General features: G+C 41.1%; 1 protein-coding gene across 3 annotated transcripts in view; it reads right to left on the bottom strand.

Annotated features, from left to right (window-relative positions):
• Positions 1–11,816, bottom strand: part of hlcs (holocarboxylase synthetase (biotin-(proprionyl-CoA-carboxylase (ATP-hydrolysing)) ligase)) — a 78,572-nt gene extending 66,756 nt beyond the window's left edge. Inside the window, exon 1 of one of the 3 annotated variants that reach the window (XM_030438502.1) lies at positions 11,204–11,816. In XM_030438502.1, the coding sequence (XP_030294362.1) occupies positions 11,204–11,467 (264 nt within the window). In that variant the 5' untranslated portion in view covers positions 11,468–11,816. The remainder of the gene's footprint in view (positions 1–11,203) is intronic. The other 2 variants (XM_030438499.1, XM_030438501.1) reach the window with 2 other exon arrangements.
• Between the last annotated feature and the right edge of the window lie 5,816 nt (positions 11,817–17,632).

Raw genomic sequence — 17,632 nt, forward strand, 5'->3', positions numbered from 1 at the left:
GGTTGGTTGTACATGACATCCTCAAATCATGTGTCTTTTTGGATAACGCTAATAAAACATTTATAATTTTTTAACTTTTTAAAATGACCTATTTCATGTGAAATATTACATTGATGTATTGAAGATTAAGCTAATATTTTATACAGTAGACCCAGTTAGTGCCTGATTATAAAGGAAATTTTGTTTTTTTTGTCCTCCCTGGATAACGATTTGTCCTCCCTGGATAACAAAGATATTCTGTTACCCAGGACATGTCCTCTGTTATCCAGAATGGACATGTTAATCAATTCAGATTTGTATCAGTATCTGTAGCTTTTTAGGCATTGATTTGATGCTGTACTGTTATATTTTTATTATAATTAATGATTAATTAAACGATTGAGGCAATATTATGTATTTTTGAACTTTTATGACATTTTTTGTTATCTTTTTCAATGATAGCACCACAGGACATAACCCGTTTCCTATTTCTCTCAACTGTGCTATCTAATAAATATCTTTTATATGTACTATATACTACAAACTAATCTTTATGTTTTTTAATAAAGTTTTAGTAAAGCTTTCAATGTTTAAGGGTCAGTTTTAACTCAGTTACTGAACTCTTTGAAAGATTTGTTGCTTTAAGTTGATTTTATTGTGAAATCAAATCCATTGCATTTTAAGTGATAACTTTTTATTACATTCAGAAAAATCAACTCTAGTTTTTTAATATTTTAACATCGCAAATGACTTGGTCACTTAGTGACTTTAACACTGACATTGTTGAATAAAAAGCTCTTTTGAATGTTTTTATGTTTTGATGTTACAAACAACTGAACCTGTTTTCTTACAAAAATCACTTTTTCAGATCTTTTAATAGTTGTCAGTTTCTTTGTTTTATGTTTGTTACAAATTATGTTCCTGAACAGCCTTTAATGAAATACTTGATGACACTGAAATCTTGCAGTGGTCATTCCTGGCTAACAGCATGTCATTCTGGGTAACAATGACACAGTCAAATAATTCAACCCAAATTTCATTTTATATTACAGTATTGTGTTTTTTGAGTTAAGGATATAATAACAACCCTTTTACTTACATTGTAAAAGATTTTTAAGACATTTCCATATTTTTTCTCTTTTTGGCACTAAATATTGTGTGACAAACAGGAACGAATGAAGCCATTTCACTATAAATGTCCAAATATACTACATTAATTCTGATAAAAATGTTGTTTTCTGAGAAGTAATTATTTGTTGAGCTCTAACTATAATTATCTAAAAACTTTTAAATGCCAACAATGATAGAAATTTTAATTAATTTTGAAAAACATTTACGTTACCCAGGAAGGACATTTTCCAAGGGAGAAATCATATAATTCACTGAAAAATGTTTATTGCATTCTTAAAACAAATTCCTGTTGTTGAGTGATATACAAAACACTCTAATAAAGACAGAAAGTGACTTAATGGGTATTTTTAGCCAATTTAATTTTTTTCCATTTTTGAAATCCTTATTTGTCTTTGACCCAAATATTAAATAAATTAAATAAAACGCGAAAAAGTATTGTTCTTCACGGCTGGGTACCGCGGTACTTTTTTAGTATCGGTTTACCGTGCAACACTAGTTAAGAAGCTGGCAGATGCACTGGAACAGTACTGTCCCAGTTTCCAGCCAGAAATATAATGTAATCTGGCCACAAAATTATGTTTTTTATTCAATAACCATTTTTTGCTGATTCACACTAATTCATACTACACCTTCATACGCGATTGAAATAAAACAATTTTATACAAAATGAATACATAAATAAATAAATAAATAACAAGTCAGCTCTTATTTTGGGATAGACTGATGTCAGCTGACTGCCTGATATACTGAATGACCAGGTTTTTTTCATCAATGGATTTTTTCTTCCCTGATGGCACTGCGATTCCAAGATGACAATGCCACCATTTATCAGCCTCAAACTGTGAAAGAGTGGTTCAGAGATCATGAGACATAATGGTCCCACATGGATTGGCCACTGAGGTCGAGACCGGAACCCCATTGACAATCTTTGGGATGTGCTGGAGAAGACTTTAAACAGCGGCCGGACTCTCTCATCATCAATACAAGATCTTGCTGAAAAATCAGTGCAACTCTAGACGGAAATAAATCTTATGACATTGCATAAGCTTATCAAACCCATGCCCGGCAGATGTGCTGTAATCAAAGCTTAATGCGGTCCATGAAAATGTTACAGTTTGTGACTGTTTTTTGGCCAGGCAGTGTATGAGTGGGGGGAAATTAAACGACACTGCTCAAGCTCAAAGTCACAGCCGGAGCACAGAGGTCATTCAGTCAAGCCAGGGAGCCACACAAGCCACAATGTCATCTGACATTCAGGCAATTTGGGGGAAGCTACTGTGAAAGGACAAGTTTGCGAGCTGTCAATTACTTCACATTGGAACAATTTGAACTAAAGCAAAGCTACTTCAAAGTGACAGTTCAAACTACTGTGTAAAAAAGGAAGATCAAATTAACAATGTACATGTAGTATGGAAAGTATTAAAGGGGGTTTGTAAAATGTAAGGAATAATGGTAAAATACATTTTAAAAATCATTCCTTTCCTTGTAACCTAAAATTGCTCATAGTTTCTGTAGTTAAAAGGTGCAGTTCGGAGGGTCACGTGATGCAGTCCTGCCTCAAGTGCCGATTTTTCGACATTTTTATGGACTAGACCCCCTACTACTTCGGTGATTTTTGTTTCTAACTATGTCCGGAGTTGAAAGGAAAAGCAATTTGCGTGAAACATCAAGGAAGACACGCATTGAAGCAAAAAAAACGACACACATGGCCAGCGCTGAAGCTAACTCGGATGGCGACGGTATGCTGGTGGAGGAAAATGTTGCAACCGCTATTGCCCAGAGTTTCACGGAGAAGTTAAATGCCCTCATGGAGCAGAAGTTTGCCGAGCCGCAGTCCACCTTGGACAAAATGGGCAACCGCATTGAGGACAACGTTAAAAGGATAACCGAGGCTGAGAGCTGCATTTCCGAAGGCGAGGACCGTACCACGTCTCTGGAGAACCGAGTCGCTGAACTTGAACAAAGAGTTAAGTCCTTAACTGACTGAACCGAGGACCACGAAAATAGGAGCCGCAGAGAGAATATAAGAGTCATCGGTCTCAAAGAAGGCGCAGAAGGACGTCAGGCAATTAAGTTTTTTGAAACTTGGCTTCCAGACACGCTTGGACTGGAGACCAAGCGAGGAACGGTTAAGATTGACAGGGCGCACAGAGCTCTCGGGCCGCCGAAGACAAACTACAACAGGCCTGTCATTATTAAAGTTCACAACCCTAACGACAAACAGCGGATTCTCGCAGCGGCAAGAGAAAGAGGTGAGCTCATCTACCAGGGCAACAAAGTTTACATCCGCCAGGATTTTTCGGCTCAGGTGAGGGATGCCAGGCGGCAATTTAACGGGACATGTGAGCGGCTTATCCGAAGAGGAATACGGTTCCAGATGCGCTACCCGGCCACATTATGCTTCACCTTCAACGGAGAGAAATACGCCTTCAAAACCCCTCAGGAGGCGGACAACTTTCTGGGCAAAGATGGGTCCGAGTGAGTGTTGATTTCATCGTTTTTCTCCTCTGTCTGTACACTATGCAGACAAATGTGACAGCTAAAAGTCTGCTCTGTGGGCTAAGTGAGACTGAACTAATCTGCCTGGGGTGACTGTACGGGCTGCAGCGCTCCAAGAGACACAATTTCTGACTTTTTCTCCCTCTTTCTACCCGAAGACGAGAATCACAAGGTGCGTAAGTGACTGTAAGGACATTTCGTTTACCAGGGTAGGTTTCTTATTATTATCTTACCCCTCTCATTGCACTTTGCCTACTTATTTATGTCAAATTTAGGTGCTTTGGGAAGAACAGCTGTTATGCGCTGTCTGAGATTTGAAAACCAATCGTCTTTTTCTGCTTTGTTCTTTGTTTGTTCTCCTTGTGAAAATGCGGTGCATTATACAGACTGGGGTTCGATCTTCTTGCTGTTATGGATCGGCACGGGGCGGGGGGGTTGTGGAGAACAACCTGGCAGTGGGATGGATACGCCTGCAGCTGATGGGTTGCCTTCTCTCAACGGTGGAGAGATGGCTCTCGGCCTCACCTGTCCCGGGGAACTGTGTGCCATTTTTTGGTTATTTTCTGTTTTTGTTATGGAGGGTTCTCCTTTTTTTCTGTGTGTGTGTTTTTTCTTTTCTTACATCGGGATGCAGTCCATCGTTTGGGGATGGATTGTCACAGACAGTCTTACTTATTCTGTTATATCTTGCTTTTCTGTGCACGTATTTTACTACAGCCCATCTGTCTACTAAGTGCATTATGAGTCTCTTTCTTATTTGTATATTTTTTATTTCTATCTTCGTCACCTTTTTCTTTCTCATGAGTAATCTTAAAGTTGTTTCACTCAATGTGAAAGGTATCAACCATGTTATTAAACGCCAGAATATTCTGGCTTTCCTTAAGAAAGAAAAATGCCAGGTAGCCTTTCTTCAAGAAACCCACCTTACAGATTTAGAGCATATCAAATTAAGGAGGAGCTGGGTGGGTCAGGTGTTCTACTCCTCATATAACTCAAAAAGTAGGGGGGTTGCTATTCTACTACATCGCAGCCTGCCTTTCACTCTGGATAAAACTATGACAGATAAAGAGGGCCGCTATGTACTTGTGTCTGGCTATCTGTATGGGGAGCTTGTTATTTTTGGCTGTATATGTCCCAAATGCATATGATGCCTCTTTTGTCCCACAACTTCTGTCAGACTTGGCCACATTTTCTTCCCCATATATACTTCTTGGAGGAGACTTTAATTGTGTAACTAATCCAAATATTGATATGTCTACCCCTCATTCCACTCTGTTGAAAAAATCTGCAAAATTGCATAAATTTGTTACCGACTTGGATCTATACGATGTGTGGAGGATTTTACATCCTGTAGATAAAGATTACACATTTTTCTCAATCCCCCATCATGTTTTCTCAAGAATAGACTATTTTCTTTCTTCAAGATTTGTTTTGGATAGGATAGTGAACTGCACAATTGGTACCCAGTCCCTCTCTGATCATGCCCCTGTCAGTGTAACCATCTCCCCTCCCTATAGAGACCCAGCTTGCAGACACTGGCGACTGAATCCGGCTTTATTAAGCAATCATCGTTTTGTTGATTATGTCACTACAGAATGGGAGCACTTTATAGCTATAAACAAAACTCCAGATATAAATCCGTCTGTTTTGTGGGAATCTGGGAAGGCATACATACGGGGAGCTATTATATCCTACACATCAGCACAGAAAAAAGAGGCTCTTAAGACACAATTAGAATTGGAAAAAAATTTAGCTGACTTAGAAACTCAATTCAAGCAGATTGGTAGTAGTCATCTGGCAAAACTACTTGAAGCCACCCGAGCCGCCTTGAATCAGTTACTTACCAGGAAAGCGGAGACACAAATTTTCTTTGCAAAACACAGATTGTACGAGTCCGGAAATAAACCTGGTAGGTTGCTTGCACGCCTTGCTCGCAATAAAGCCGAGTTAAATGTAATTCCCTCCCTCTTAGATAAAAATGGGTCTAGGCACCTCAAATTAGCTGATATAAATAAAGTTATGAGAATTTCTGAATAAGATAAGGCTCCCGATAAGGCCGATAAGTAAGGACGAGGTCTTTGAGGCTATATCCACTCTCAGGGGCGGCAAGGCCCCTGGACCGGATGGCTTCGGGCCTGAATTTTACAAAACATTTGGTAAGATATTAGTTGGCCCCCTAACAGATATGTTTTTAGACTCCTTTGGCAGGGGCTGCCTCCCCCCCATCCCATTGCCAATATTTCTGTTATTTTGAAACGAGACAAACCACCTGATGCAGAGTCCTGTACGGGTTCGGATGAAACGGATGAAAAATAATGTCCTGTGTCGGACACAGGTGCGGATCGGGTTGGACGCCTAGAGACGCGGGTCGGGTTTTGCGATTGTCATTTTCATGGCATCAGGTGCAAAAAAAAAAAAAAATCATTAGCGACACATCTACAAAAATATGCCTGCATTTCAAAATGATAAGCATGTAGCGTTCGAATATAGGATGAGGTTTTATTCGATGAAAATTATGTGGAAAAAGTGGGGTCGTCTTATACGCGGGGTCTAACCGTTGACACATGCTGATAGTTGTCTGGGTCGCTACACAACCACAACAGCAGAGGGCGCCAGCTTATTGTAGAGACGTCACTGACAGTGTGGCTGGGGTTATCTGTCAATCACAGCGGAGAAGAAGTGACAGGAGATGAAAAATGGAGAGACACTGTGATTTTACGGAGCAAAGTGGATCAAGTGTGGCAAGTTAACAGACATCTGAGGCGGAGCTATGATGCTGATTTTAAGATAATGGAGATCAGTGCAGCGGAGACGCCAAACAACCGTCAGCCAGCCAAGAAATATGGAGTTATGGAGTTACGGAGTGTAACGTCTGAAGATGGCGGGTCCAAAAAGACCGTCTGAAAAAGAGGGGTCGTCTTATAATCAGGGTCGTCCAATATTCGGGTCAATACGGTATATTTCATATGAGCTCATTCATGCGTGCTTGCGCCCTCCCAGAACTCCCATTCCCCACGCTGGCTTACTTTCATTTTTAAAAAATTGCGTCCAATTTTGCTTCGGGTGCGATGTCAGGCGTCGGTATCAATTTATAGCGGGTCGGCTCGGGTGCGGAATGTAATTTGTGCTTCTGTCGGGAAACGGGTCGGATGCGGTTTTAAGTACAACGGGTACGGGTTTGCAAAATAAGACCCGTGCAGGACTCTGACCTGATGTATGTGGCTCTTATAGGCCTATCAGTCTGATATCAATCGATAGTAAGCTGCTTTCAAAACTTCTTGCCAGGCGGTTGGAAGACTTACTCCCAACTCTTATCAACTTGGACCAGACAGGTTTTGTTCACGGGCGCTTCTCAACTAGCAACGTGAGAAGGCTTTTAAATATTGTACAGTTTACCTCTCAGAAGAAACAGAAAGCTCTGGCCTTCTCCTTAGAAGCCTTCGACCGGGTCGAATGGGACTACCTGTTTGATGTTCTGAGGAGATTAGGATTGGGGGAGATTTTCTTAAGTGGATCCGAACCATATACCACTCCCCAACAGCTAGTGTGATAACGAATGGATGGCGCTCCGAAACTTTCCCCTTGGCAAGAGGCGTTCGCCAGGGCTGTCCGCTTAGTCCACTCCTCTTTGCCCTCGCGTTAGAGCCATTAGCTGAAAGTATACGGCTGCACACAGAGGTCAGGGGAGTGCGGATGGGAAACGTGGAACATAAAATTGCCTTGTACGCTGACGATATTCTTTTATTTTTGACGTCCCCAAGACAATCAGTTTCTGCAATTCTTAAAATTTTCCACGAATTCAGTCTCATATCGGGCTACAAGATTAATTTGACCAAATCTGAAGCTATGCCACTGGGCACTCTGAGCTTAACTGATGTTGCGGACAACTTTCCTTTTAAATGGACTGTTAGCTGCTTCACATATCTCGGAATAAAAGTGTCCCCCAATTTGAAGGATATGTCTAAATAAAATTTTGCCCCAATATGCCTATCAATTAAAAAAGATTTGGAGCGTTGGCACAATCTTCCACTGTCTCTGATGGTTCGGATTAGTCTCATTAAAATGAATGTCCTCCCTCGCCTACTATATCCCCTTCAGATGCTCCCCCTGTACATAACCAAGAAAACTAATCAGGATTTAGAAAAGACACTTTCAAAATTTATCTGGCATGGCAAAAAACCAAGGCAGAGGCTCAAGAAATTACAACTACTCACAAATATGGGTGGCCTCTCTGTCCCGAACTTGATATTCTATAACTGGGCCTGTCATGCACGCCACTGCTGGTTATGGTTACATGCATATCTTAAAAGAGAGACTTGTATTGATTCCTGGGCTTGCTTCCCGCACTCCCCCTGGAGCTTGGTCACTTGTGATGTAAACAAGATAAACCCAGAAGTTAAGAGTAATCTTATTATATACAACAGTGTCAGGGTATGGCATGATTTAACTAAGTATGTGGGACAGAACAATATTAAATCTTTGCTCTCCCCTATAACCCAGAATCCGGACTTTCCTGCTGGAGTTGGCTCATCTGTGTTCTCCTCCTGGCAGAATAGAGGGATACGTGTAATTGGTGACCTATTCAAAGATAACATTTTAATGTCCTTTCAACAGCTACCAGTAATATTTGATGTCCCCAAGCAACATTTCTTTGCGTTTTTGCAAATGAGGCATTTTATATCCTCCCAGGTCACACTTTCTCCTGCCGATTCGTCTAGTAATTACATAGAGAAATTCATTCTAGAACGCGAAAATGGAAAACATTTTATATCAGCATTCTACTCACTCCTTGGTTCCTTTAATGCGTATGACTTGCCAAATATTTCCAGGAAGTGGGAAAAGGATTTGGATACTGAATATATAGAAGATGATTGGCAGGCTGCTATACGTCTGATTAATTCCGCATTAACATGCAACAGGTTAAGGGAAACTCAGTACAAGATACTGCACAGACTTCATATTACCCCTGTCATCTTGCACAAAATAAATCACTCCTTTTCTCCTATATGTATTAAGTGCCGCTCTGATAGGGCAACATACTTCCATTGCTTCTGGGAGTGTAAGATGATTTTCAGATTCTGGACGTCTATTTCCACGGTGATTAGCGGGATATTTAAATTAAAAATTAATAAAGACCCCGGTGTTTTCCTCCTTGGCCTTCCCTCCAGGGTACTGCATCTTCCTGCTACACATTACAAGCTTCTTGAGAAGCTCCTTGTAATTGCTCGGAAGTGCATTTTGCATCATTGGATTAAAGACTCTCCACCAAGTATCACCCTTTGGTATAGAGAGGTGTTTAACACCCTACCCCATGAAAGATTGCAGGCTGTCTTAAAGGGGAAAGATGATCTGTTTTTAAAGGTCTGGACACCTTTTTTAGATTACTTACCTACAGACTAGGGCTGCACAAAAAATCGTTAAAAAATCGCGATCTCGATTCACACATACACGTGATCTCATATCTACACACAGCGATTCTGAAGCATTTTATATCTCGAGCTGAATCACAAACAAACGCTCCTGTTTCCTCCCGGATATTTTGAAGCGCCCCCAAACGCAGCACTGCTGCTGCCTCCGCCCTCAACCTGTGGTAAAGCGTCTTTACAACACGTGATTCAGTGGCATTAGCCCGCCTGCAGTTAAGTGTATGGAAGGAGAGAGTGAGAAGCCGTTTGTTAGACGGGGCAGCAAGCCGCCAATCTGCCCGTCCTTTTAGCGGCTAGGTCCGCGGTTTTAGACAGAGGGCAGCAAATTGGGGGTCTGTTTTGGTCCGCCGATTTCCCGCCTCGGAGGGTACACTTATTTCCGCCTCGCCTGCTAGATGAGCAACTGGACAGCCGCTGAGATTGGGAGATGCTAGCGTCTCCTGGATCTCTAGCTGTATGGTTGTGTTAGCTTGTTGTTGTAGCCACAATCTAGGAACGGTCGCTGCTTTCAAATTAAAAGCCCCCCGCTAAGAACCCAGCTCTAAACTCCAATGGGGTGTAATGTAAAGCTCTTATTTTGAAGACAAATTCGTTGTCAGCTGCTCACAGCCCAACGTCGGGCTTCACGTCACGTCACATGTTTACCTCTACCTCTGAGGCGGCTTTTGGAAAAGGAAGAATATTACGCCTCCGTTTTAGAAAGCCGATCACAGCAGCTAGCACATATCACCTAGCTTAAGATACGGCCCCAATAAACACTGTACAACATGAGGTATAAAAGGATGCCCTCTCATCTTGGGAGACTAATTTTTTTTTTTATTTGTGTAAAAATAATTTCTCATCCAATGATAGAACTTGAAATGAACAAAAAAACATTGCTTTGGCAGAGGCATAGTAGTATCTGCCATACTATCATGTTTTTTGTTTTGTTCAAGTTCATCAGTGCAATAAACATTTTGTGAAAAAAATCGTGCCAGAGAATCGTGATCTCAATTCTAAGCAAAAAAATCGTGATTCACATTTTTTCCAGAATCGTGCAGCCCTACTACAGACCTATAAAACTTACTTCTAAAGGGAAGACACTTTTCTGAGTGGAGGTCCCTTCCAATGACCTCTACATAACATGGTTCTGATGACTGGTTACCCTAAAAAGTACACATAATGGGCTGGACATATGTTGGCACTCTTAAGGTTAACTGCTGATCATCATCATCATTATTATTATTATTAGTCTCATTATTTTCTATTAGTGTTTTTTTTATTTTTATTTTTTTTATTTCATTATTTCCTTACATGCCACTTCATGTTTATTTATTTTTTCTATAGTTATTTTTTATTATTGCCTTTGTATTTCTGTGTTCTTTTATTGTATGACTGTCTGGGGGAGGGTGCAGTTCATGTTTCTGGGGAAAGATAGATTATTGCGCCATTGAAGTGTAATCCCCAGGTCGTTGGTATTTGACGACCTGGATATGAATCAACAACAACTTTTTTTCTCTAGAATCATTCGGCCAAGTTCTAACTACACAAGAAATAGCCAAAGTAGTAATTGAATCACTATGCAAATGTAAACGTAGTTGAACCACCAGCAAGCTACTGAAAAATGTTGTTAAAACTACGAGTTCAATGACGTGTAGTTCAGAACTCCATCACTGCATTCAGGTGGTTCTGTTCTGGTCATTCAGTAGCTTCAGGTATTCTATTATTTTTGTGTTCTCTTATTCTTTATGAGCAGGGGCTATAAAATCATCCTACCAGTTATTTAATGATATTTGGTGCTGCATTTCTCATTTTTTGTCAAGCCACACATTAAACAGTCCCACCTCTATATGCCTCATATGTTGTTGACCTATACACACACTCAATACATATATTATCATAACTGACAGAGTAGTTAGTGGTTATTATGGTGAATGGAGTCAGAATGAATGTGCGTGCGTGTGTGCGTGCGTGTGTCCAGCTGTCCACCCTGTCTCCGAGCTGTTTTTACATGAAACCACACTCAGGCTCTGAGACGGTACCTGTTAGCATTTCAAACGTTTGGCTACCTCTGCAGCTAAACGACACATGTAAACAGTGCTGTGACAGGCTCGGTATCCACTCAGCACTGACTGTATGAACGTGATATCACTATGTTAACATGCTAAACGTTAGCTTCAGTATCCAACCTGAGGCTCTGTCACATAGACTGCCTTGTCTCCCAGCTGGAGGAAGACGGTGTCCTCGGGCGGGACGGGGCAGGGCTGCCTGCGAGCGGCTGTCAGGCGTCCGATTGGCGACGATGTGGCTGCTGCTGAGGCCGAGCTGGAGCAAACCCCGAAGCTGAAGCTGAACCGGCTGCTGTTCAGTCTGGACAGGCTGTGGCGGATCAGCACCGAGTAGCACTTGTGAAAGCGCACCCACAAGTAGACGTAGCACAGCGTTATTAACATCTTAAACAGCAGACGAGAAGAGGGTCATCGCTGCTGCTCCTGCCATGTAGACCGACAGTGACACACATCGCTCCTGTCACATTTAGCTGTAAAGCTAACTGTTGTGGCTTTTCATCTTTGTTTTTAATTCCGGGTAGTAACAAGGGCTAATGCCCATTACCGCCGCCTATGCCGCGGAGGGCAGACGCGGATAATGGAGCGAGCGTCCTCTCCTTCTTCTTCCTTTATGTTTCCGGCACACTAGACGCAGCCGAGCCGTGTTGCCGTCCTCTACAGGTCATTAATAGAACTTCTTTTCGGATCCTTACATACCCTGTTAAGCCTGATTTATGCTTCTGCGTCGCGGCGACGGCGTAGCTACGTCGTCGACGCAGACCCCTACGCGGACCCTACGCCGTAGCCTGACGTGCGCCTCCAAAAAATCCTGACTACGCGTCACGTCGACGCGTCGAGACGCGAACGACAAGGACTGCGATTGGTCCGCTCAGAACGTGATTTCCGGCAGTTGCTTTTCCGGTCAACAGTATAACAACACCGCCACCGCATTTGTTGTTCAATATCCACGAGCTCCATCTCCAAAAACACCCGCTCCATCTTACATAGGGCCCAGTGCCATGGAGACACAGCTTTTGTCGTGTCACAGTGCTCCCTGCTGACAGCTGATTTCAGTGACCGGTCTCTGACTCCAGTTGTTGCCCATAGCAACATAACGTCATAGCAAAGACTATTAAATAATGGAGAAGCCGTTTTTCTGGGTTCTGTTGCACTGTACCTGTCCTCTGTGAGGGGGGCGGGTCGAGAGGCGAGCTGCCTGAATCTGACCGGACCGAGACCCCAAGACCAAGAGAGAGATTTACTGATACTGTAGCGGAACCACAAGGTCCAAAAGACTGAAACCATCCGGCACCCAGTGAAGGAAAAGCAGAGGAAGAAAAACGTGAAGAAGATAGAGGTACAGTAAGGTCAATATGATGAAGCAAATGACAATAGTTTAATGCATCGTTAACAACATCATTGTTGAAGCAGAGTGTAAGCTTGCTAGTTTACTTCGGACGATAGCAGCATTGTTTAATAATCAATAAATAGCTGAGTCGACATGTGTTAATGTTACTCCACCTTAAATTCATCAGGGACGTTTGGAAAGTTTAACGTTAGGCCTGTTCAGGTGTTATTTTCCAGGTGTCTTTCCTGCTTGTATGTCAGTTAAAATGCTATTAGTTTTCCATCCCCTTTGTAATAGTGTAGTTGTAAGCCTTTGGTTTATTGTGTCACAGTTTATGTTTGTTAAAGTTTACATCAGTTTTAAAGTGCAGTTAAAGTGTATTACTGTTAATACCCCACACCTTAGCTTTCCCATATCATTCATAGGCGAAATAAGTTATTAAGTTATTAAGTGCTTGAAAGTGCTTGACATTATAACTCTGTGTCTTTTACAAAATTGGGATCAGACTGGATAATTAATTTCTGAAGTTTTTGCTATTATAGAATATAATTTTAGATGTTTACAGCATAATACAATGTACATAATTGTGATAAAAAGTGAAGAAAAAAGTCACAAGTATATATATTCCATTAGATACATATTTTACCCCAGCAGTAAGGTGCTGGACAATCTTAAAAATGACCCTTAAAAGTGCTTGAAAAGTGCTTGAATTTGACCTTGAAAAATGTGTACGAACCCTGTATTTGTATCTGTACTTGCACTCTGGTTAGACTAAATTGCATTGCAATGACAACAAAGTGTAATATATATCTATAGCACACACTAAGCATCTGTTTTTTTCTATTAAAATCTAACATTCAGTGGTCACATATACTCTCTTCTCTCTTCAGATTTCAGCACCAGCCCAGTGACAGCATCAGGTGCTCCTGTCCCTCTACCTCAGCACAGCAGAGTGACACAGCATCAGGACTAAAGGCTGCACCAACAGACCTGCTGACTGGCCATCTCTTCTAACTGACAAAGTGAGATGAGAGCTAGTTCACAGAGGACCAGTTCTAATAAAAAAAGCAGTTACATATTTCCCAAAAACAAAGATGGGAGAGTGTCAACATGACTTTGTAACAGAGTCTTAGTCAATGCTGAAAAAATCTAAAGAAGCTGGCTGATGTACTCAAACAGAAATGATAGCTTGCACTGCTTCTGGTGCTAGAAGTTTCCTCCAAAAGAATACAGACTTAATAAGGAAGGACTAAAGGACTGGAAAAATGCAAGCCACTTGCTGAAGGTTCATGAGGATAGCCGGGAGCACAATACCCACATACATACATGGAAGGAGATGGAGGTCGTTTTGCAAAGCGGCTGACAATAGATAAGTGAGAGACGGCACTCACATAATATGTTTACACAATGCCTTATTTATATTGTATTTATTACTTGTTTCTTTCTTCAGTTTTTATTTGGTGTGATATTTTTGACTTGGAAGGAAATAAAATCTTGAATACATACATGCAGTTACTGTGTGAGTGTATGAAAATTGATTGTCAAATCGACTGCGATGCAAGGGGGCGCCAGCTAAGATCTTGACTAGGGCACCAAATAACTCAGGGCCAGCACTGCCACAGGTGCATTTTACATCAGGGTACTTACCAACATTGCCAGCCCACGATTAAGCACACCGGCCTCAACCTAGTGATTATCCCACTGTCCCTCCTGCCATTCTTAAACTTGAAAATTAAAACCTGCCGTTGTTTCTCTTTTTACCACATCTTTGTCTTTCCTTGCAGTATAAAACTCCCTGTACATATCTCCTCTATATCTTTAGGTCACACTTCCTCCACCCACCCACGTGCCCATAATATTGCCACAAGCTCTATAGTAAAGACTGATATCCGCTTTCTGTATCTGTAGATGTGGTATGCTCATCCCAATGCAGCCTTTCCATTATTCAGATCCACCACATCTAGTTCTTTGAGCGCAGAGGGAGCTGCTGGCCTGTATGCCATACATCCATAATCTGTTATAGATCTTGTGATTGCTCTGCAGATCATCATTAATGTTCCTCTATCTGCTCCCCAGTCTGTCCCTACTCGGCACTGCAAGACATTAATGGCCTTCTCACACTTTGCAACTGTTTTCTTTATGTGTCCATGCTGTTTTTTGTGGATATAAAGCACTAAAATGGTTAAATAAACAAAAGTGATCATTGACTCATTTTTAAATTCAGTGGTGCATGACCTACGTGTCACAGGAAAAAGTGTGTCCAGTTGTTCATAATCGCTTGATAGTGAGGCTGCAATCCCTGCTAGAGTGTGTTTAAACATCCAGCTTGCATGAACTGCATTACGTAAGGATGGACACTGAGTCATCATCATAAGGAAAATTCATGTTTGTCAAGCATCAATTTGACTGTTTTTTGTGTTAATTGTTAATTGTTTAATCTCTATTTAATATAATGAGCATGAAATGTCTGTAAATTTTAATGAAATGCTTGGAATATAAGTGTAGGCTGATACAATATACAGTGAAATATAGTAGGTCCTAAGTCCATGCATGAAGTATATTAATTTGTACTTAAAGGGTAGTTTTTGTGCTAATGCAAATGTAGGTTGCTGCACATGAGCTCGTTCTTCGATAGCCGATGCTGCCTTCTTGTTAGATTATCTATGCATTAACTTGTGCAGTGCAGGTCAAGGGCCATAAATAAAGACATCATTGACATCAGTGTGGTTTTTTTTCAATGTGTAATCATAAGGATGCTGTTACAATGTGATGTGATTGAGATCCTAATCCCTCATGCATCGTCAACCCACCTGACCGAGACTTCAGTGAACCTTCCGCCAGAGAACAGCCTCCCTCCCTGCGAGTGAGAGTCAGACAGCGTCCGGTTTACTGATGGCAATTGTGTTATTATGTAATTACGAACAATAAAATGTACTTCCAAGATGCATGGTGCAATCACAACACATTATAACTGCTTCCGTATAATTACAAACAGTCAGCGGGTACATGTTTTAGATTAATAGGCAGACACCAGGGCAAACGCGTTAAAAAAAACACACAGATGTCAATGTTGTGATGTGTACCGCCACACCTCTTTTGGTTCCGCAGCACCGGAGTGCTGTATGAAATGACACACTGGAACAGTTTAATGCTGCAGCTGCTTGGTTCTGTGTGAACAAACAAAGACGGCGTGAAGGCGAGCCTTCATTGCGGTGATAATGGGGAGTCTCTGTGTGAAAAGGGCTCTACAAACCATAAAACACACAAATACTATGTGCATGGGCTTTATATCTGAACAAATTCCTACACACAAACGATTAAACTTGCATTTCACCATGGTGTTGTTCTTGCCCTTTTCGCCCTAAAATTAAAAAAAACTGTGAACATTTCCATGACGTTTAACTGTCAGTATCAGAATCAGAAATGCTTTTTTTGATCCCCGAGGGGAAGTTGCTTGCGTTACAGCTGCTGTCATTTAAAATTCTTAGAAAATATGCAGACAAATAAAAACTCTACATAAGCAAAAATAATAAAAATAGAATAAAACTTAAGAAATGTACATTCTACTTAGAAATATATCTATATATACAGTAAAATAAATAATGCTGAAATAAAAGTAAAGTAATAAAGTTGAAATATGGGTTATTGCACATTCTTTATCATAATTATTGCACATTATTTGGTTTGTCAACTGAAACAAAGCATCCAGAGTCCACCTATTGACTCAGAGTGTCTGAGGCCTTGTCCACACATACCGATCCACTGAAAACGATTCAAAACGCTGTAGTTCATATTCAAGGCCTATAGGGGGCACTTCACCAAAGATGGAGAAGAAGAGACGGAGCATGCGCATTAAGCTTCTACAGACAGTAGACGGTGAATACAAACACAACAAGAAGAAGACAATGGCTAGTACAAGGAAACCAGAATTGTTCGTGTGGACCATCAATGAGATTGAACTGCTGCTGCGACTCACACTCAACTACAAGGTGTGTAAGTTGCAAGAAAGGCTCAATATCTTCTGTGGCACGAACACAAGCATGTAGTCGCTATTGTTGTTGTTGTTGTTATGAGACGTTGCGGGGTTCAGAGGTCGAAGGCAAGAGGTTGAGGGGTGGGGCGATGGCGTCATCGTTTTAGAAAGTATGCAGATTCGGCGTCAACATGAGAACGGGAGGGCTGCGTTTTTTGATTTTTCCACCCTGAGACCCGATTTTAAAAAAGTGCGTTTTCAGGCGCTGTGTTTTCAGGATCTGTGTGTACGGTCGGCCAAAACGATGCAATACAAGTGCGTTTTCGCAAAAGAGCGTTTTCGTGTGGACAGCCTCTCAGAGCAAGGAGTTAAACAGTTTGATGGCAACAGGCAGGAATGATTTTCTATGGCGCTCTGTGGTGCATCTTGGTTGGATCAGTCTAGTACTAAGAGGCCGTCCACACGAAAACGCTGTATTGCATCGTTTTGGCCGACCGTACGTGAAAACGCAGCGCCTGAAAACGCACACTGAAACGATGTCAAGAAAGACAGAGAAAAAAAAGATCGTTTTAGTATGTGGACAAGGCCTGAATGTACTCATGTGGCTGACCACCACATCATGGAGTGGATGGGAGGCATTGTCCAAGATGACATGCAACTTGGACAGCATCCTCCTCTCTGTGGTTACCAAAATTATATTTGTGCACTTTGAATTTTTGAATTTATATAATCCCAATAACACACCCAACTGGATAATCAAAACTATGTATAATCCAAATTGAAACATATTTTTGGTCCACAATTAAATTCATTAAGCCATTTATCACCAACACCCCTATGAGGTAGGCCTATTCTGTTCTCTGGTAGGCCTATTCTGGTCAAAAATTAAACTGTGTGAGTGTATAGTTAGTTACATCAAAGTGTAACCCATTAAATTGACTGTTTAGCTAGCTAGCTTGATTAGCCTCAGGTTTGCAATCATATTAAGATCACTGTCTTATTTGCTAGATTTTTCAAAACATAATAAGATAGTGATGTTCAGCAGAGTGCTGCTTGCTAAAGTAGTTTTTAATGTTTAGTCGGTTTTTTTCTCTTGAAGGTCACACATTCTCTAAACATTTCAAATGCACTTTTCTTTTAATTGTGTGTAGTTAGAGGCTGTACTTTTCTATAATTTTTGGAGGAGACTGATAAGTATAGGTGGTATTTGAATTTAATTAAGTTTGAGTATTTGACTTGTGTAAAATGT

This window comes from Sparus aurata, chromosome 13, assembly GCF_900880675.1.
Source record: "Sparus aurata chromosome 13, fSpaAur1.1, whole genome shotgun sequence".
NCBI classification, from domain to species: domain Eukaryota; kingdom Metazoa; phylum Chordata; class Actinopteri; order Spariformes; family Sparidae; genus Sparus; species Sparus aurata.